The sequence below is a fragment of the Helianthus annuus genome, chromosome 3, assembly GCF_002127325.2.
Source record: "Helianthus annuus cultivar XRQ/B chromosome 3, HanXRQr2.0-SUNRISE, whole genome shotgun sequence".
NCBI classification, from domain to species: domain Eukaryota; kingdom Viridiplantae; phylum Streptophyta; class Magnoliopsida; order Asterales; family Asteraceae; genus Helianthus; species Helianthus annuus.
In genome coordinates, this window is record NC_035435.2 from 164,905,580 (window position 1) to 164,910,096 (window position 4,517).

Sequence of the window (4,517 nt, forward strand, 5' to 3'; positions counted from 1 at the left end):
ACACAACGATGAATAGTGGGTGAACGGTAACGGCGTCAACTTGAACGCTACCTTAGCTCTTTTCTCTTCCTCCGCCTTTTCCTTCTACTAATTCACCGCCTAAATTGCATTATAATGTTGGAGTTTTAAGTACACCCAATCTCTAATGTTGAACTCTTTAAGTACCATGGACCCTTATTATACAGATAATACATAGATGGAAGGAAGAAGGGGGGGCGGGGTTCAGTGGCGAAGCTTGACAAAACAAAAGGATGCAACATATTAATAATAGGGTACAAAGTTTCATACACCACATAACTTTAGACAAAATACAATCAATATAGGGAAACAAATTTCATAAGCAGATTGAATCTAGAGACATGTCTTCAATATAATCATTGTATCAAGCTTCATTCTCCCTTTTATTAAGTTTTCCTAAGACTTCCCATAGTTTGGGGTCTTCATAATTTTCAATGAGAAGCGTAGGATTTGCTTTCATGAGCACATGTTTGGGATTTCTAGTCGTTAATCCAATAACTGGCATTCCAGCTGCAACACCCGCCTTTATCCCCGAAACTGAATCCTAAAACATTAATCAGGTGGATTAAACAAAACATTTGGTTACTACTATAGAATCAATAATTATGACATGTTTGGGTTGACACAGGCCATGTTTAAATGTTTAAATTAAATTATCATTATAGTTAAAAAGAGAAAACAAGTAAAACAAATTAAAAATCAACCAAACTATATATCTAACACATACAACTCAGAAATCACATTCCAAAGGAATAATATAACTAAAATAAGTTAACTCTTGCAATCATTTATTGACCCACTCATACAAAAGTGACCCGTCGTAAATATCTATCAAAATTGTGAAAACATACTATTGCATATCAAGTAGGGGTGTGAATTTCTAACACGATCTGAAAACCTAACACGAACCTAACACGAAATTTACGGGTTTAGGTTTAGTTTAAACGGGTTCGGGTAAGTTTCATGTTGAACTCGCGAACCTGTTTAGTTAACTGGTCGGGTTCAGGTCAACCTAGTCGGGTTGACCCGTTTAACACATTTATACTATATTATATTGTTTTACAATATATTTTATGTTATAAATTAAATGGTGTGTGTTTTTTTATACCATGATTATAACTTAATAAGAGAAATTAACATACATTTTATAATTTAAATATAATATTATTATATACATTTGTGTTTCTTAAGTAGATTTTAATTTTAATATATTAATTTTAGAAAAAAAAATTAAAAATTCGGGTTGAACGGGTCGTGTTCGGGTCAACCCACGAAACTTCGGGTCGTGTTCGGGTTCATATGTATGATATGATTTTCAGGTTCGGGTTTGTGTAAAATTTTCGGGTTCGGGTCAGGTTGCACCCATCAACCCGCGAACACGACCCGTTTAACACCCCTATTATCAAGCTGTTTTCAGTTATAAAATATTAGAAAAAAAGGTTAAAGATAATAATAATAATACCTCACAAATGAAAGTATGGTCTTTAGAAACATTGAGAAGTTTAAGAGCCTTTAGGTAAGGATCTGGTGCCGGTTTGGCATGCTCACACTCATCACCAATGATAATATTATGATGGAAGAAATCGGTTAAGCCAAGAGTTGAGATCATGAGCTCAGCATTGGGCCTAGGGGAATTAGTAACAGCGGCCCGTTTCAGCCCATGATCTTCAACCCATTTAGTTAACTTGTATAGACCCTTTATGGGCATAGCTTTTTCCTTCACCAACCTATTTATTAAAAAGATTAAAGATCAAGTGAGAGATCATTGAGAAAATCTAGAGAGTCATATAAAAAAATGACTACTTTGGTGATTTTATTGTGTGTTTAAAAGGGTGTACGTACTTCCTAAAACGTTCTTCTTTTTCTTCACATAATTTTAAACCTCTTTCGATATCATTAGGGAAAAGAACAGCTGCAATGTCGTCATCAAGCTTTCCGGAAATATTTTGAGCAAAAAAATCTTCATCTATTGGAATCCCACCGTTGAAACCAGTCTGTTAAACATAATTAAAATGTACATCGTTTAAAAAGAATTTCATAAATTGTTTGAAGAAGAAAAAAAATCAACCCTTTGAAGCAATTCTCGAAGAACAACGAAGTGGATGGGATCTGAATCACAAAGAGTTCCATCAATATCGAACAATACCGCTTCAAGTGGAACAAGTGTTGTAAATGCAGATTTTCTGTTGCAAAGAACCAAATAGTTAGGATGCACATATATATTGGTATATCGCTTTCATTTCATAACTAATATTATGTTGAGAATCCTGAGAACCGTATAAACCCGTATGAATTGCGCTTTAATAAAAATGATACATATAAAAATGGTTTCTCCTTTACTCATTCTTTTATTTTATCTATATCTCTTTGATTATTTAAGTAAAATATGTTTACATTTGCATATTAATGTGCATATAGTGTTTGTCTTTAAACCAAGTAGTATGAATACCATATTTTTACCTTTTCTCTGAAATTTCATGGGGCATTGTACAAGAATGTGCTGCTGAGGCTGAGGGGGGTACAAAACACACAACTATAAAAGAACTCACTCACTTGTGATATATATAAGCGGTTTTATTTTTATTACATATTCTGTGCATTAGTTAATATTTACGTACTGTTTATAGTGTAACATTCTCTTACCTTTTCTTTTCTAAAATTTATTAAATTTTTAGTATAGTTTTTCTTAAATTTATTAAATTTTTAGTATAGTTTTTCAATAATCAACCCATGCATATTTACTATAATAATTAGTCACCAACTCATTTGACATTTGAGTAGTGTGCGCCTGCACGCAACGTCATAAGTGTTGAAATTTGTGAGGTACGATTTCGATACTTGTACGTTACTATTAGTTCCCTTGGTTTTGAATAAATTCACATCCATAAGTCGGTTTAAAAAAAATCACGATGAAATGTTGATAAATATAAGCATGTCATAGCGACAAATTAGAATATTACAAAACATCATATTTTCAAATTTGTAAGATATAAACAAAAAATATTGCAAAAAAAAAAATGAAACCATAAAGCAGCTTTTCGGATTGTATACATTTGTGATTCGATCTTGTATATTATTATGCAAAACTGAATTTATATTGAAACATAGATAAAAATTAGCACGTCACAACGATATATTCAAAATTTAGCAAACAACATATCTTGAAAGCTATAAAAGAAATACAAAACAAAATTGCGAGTGGGTCATATGTCAAAAGAGAAAACAAAAGAAAAAAACAAGTGTTTAGTAAGTGTAGTTGAACTTGAAAGGGTGATATTTAGGGTATGTTTGGCTAAGCTTTTTAACTTATTTACTTATTGGCATAAGCTCTAAAATGATGTTTGACAATGAGGGTGTATGTGAGGGGGAAAAAACCAATAAGTCAATAAGTCACTCCATACTGACTTTTCCAAAAAGCCAATAAGTCAATAAGTTGTTTCAAAAAGTTTAGCCAAACATGCCCTATAACGATAATTACTTTATATATTAATTTCAAACACAACGATGAATAGTGGATCAACGGTAACGGCGTCAACTTGAACGCTAGCTTAGCTCTTTTGTCTTCTTCCTCATGGAAATCGCCTTTTCCTTCTGCTAATTCACCGAAACTTCAATCAACCACGCACCAGCCGTCATAATAGCAGCAATGGAGATTTCTTTCTGTTGTTCGTGTTCTCAATTGTATATTATTTAGGTGATGATTTTTTAGTCGATTGCGATGTTCTATATACAGGAAAGTTAACGCTATTATGTATGACTTGCCTTGAACCTTATTATATAGCACCTCTCATTTTGAGTTGAGTGGGTGGGGTTCTAGAGTGAACACTAGTGTATTTGTGAACTGAGTGAACAAATCCTGACCATTGATTTACATCATCAAATAGTAAAATACACTAGTGTAGGGATGAGCTCGGTACCGACCGGTACCGGAACCGAAAGTACCGGTACCAAAAATCCTCAAAAGTGGGTACCGGTCCGGTACCGAATATACTCGGAACGGTACGGTTCGGTACCGGTACCGGTATTTGAGGGTAAAAACCGGTAAATACCAGTACCGAACCGGTACTGTACCGGACCGGACCGGTACCGAACCGGTACCGAAAATGTCAAAAGTCGGTACCGAAAAGGTACCCGGTTCGGTAAATTCGGTACCGGGTCCATTTTGCTCATCCATACACTAGTGTATATTTTCGTCATCAAATCCTGACCACTGATTTACACTTATGTATTTTGATAATCAAGAGCTAGGATTAGTTTACATAGTTCACTATCAAGGGGGTTATTCACAAATAAACCTAACTCTTGAGTTGAAAGTGTAAATGTTGAATTTTAGCATTTGAATTGGAAATTTGATACCAAATGGAAGATATTTTTGTTGAGACACGTACTTGTCATGTATATATGAAAGTAAATTTCTGTTATTCATTGATTGGTGGGTGCAAAAGTTATGTGACAAAGAAGATGCTATAATGTTACCTTTTTATAACTCTATTATGTGT

General features: G+C 33.7%; 1 protein-coding gene across 1 annotated transcript; it reads right to left on the reverse strand.

Moving 5' to 3' along the window:
* Nucleotides 1-235: 235 nt before the first annotated feature.
* On the reverse strand, nt 236-2,603 carry LOC110930426 (haloacid dehalogenase-like hydrolase domain-containing protein Sgpp). Its single transcript, XM_022173726.2, has 5 exons — nt 2,479-2,603; nt 2,087-2,201; nt 1,861-2,012; nt 1,481-1,745; nt 236-562 (listed from the first exon to the last, which is right to left on the reverse strand). Exons 1-5 carry the CDS (start codon nt 2,502-2,504, stop codon nt 383-385), a joined length of 738 nt encoding a protein of 245 aa, XP_022029418.1. The 5' UTR covers nt 2,505-2,603; the 3' UTR covers nt 236-382.
* Nucleotides 2,604-4,517: the final 1,914 nt, after the last annotated feature.

Coding starts and splice junctions, on each gene's coding strand:
- LOC110930426 (XM_022173726.2), bottom strand. CDS start 2,504: ATGCCCCATGAAATTTCAGAGAAAAG. Junction 2,202..2,478: donor CATGAAATTTCAGAGAAAAG/GTAAAAATATGG, acceptor TCTTTGCAACAG/AAAATCTGCATTTACAACAC. Junction 2,013..2,086: donor TTCGAGAATTGCTTCAAAGG/GTTGATTTTTTT, acceptor TATGTTTAACAG/ACTGGTTTCAACGGTGGGAT.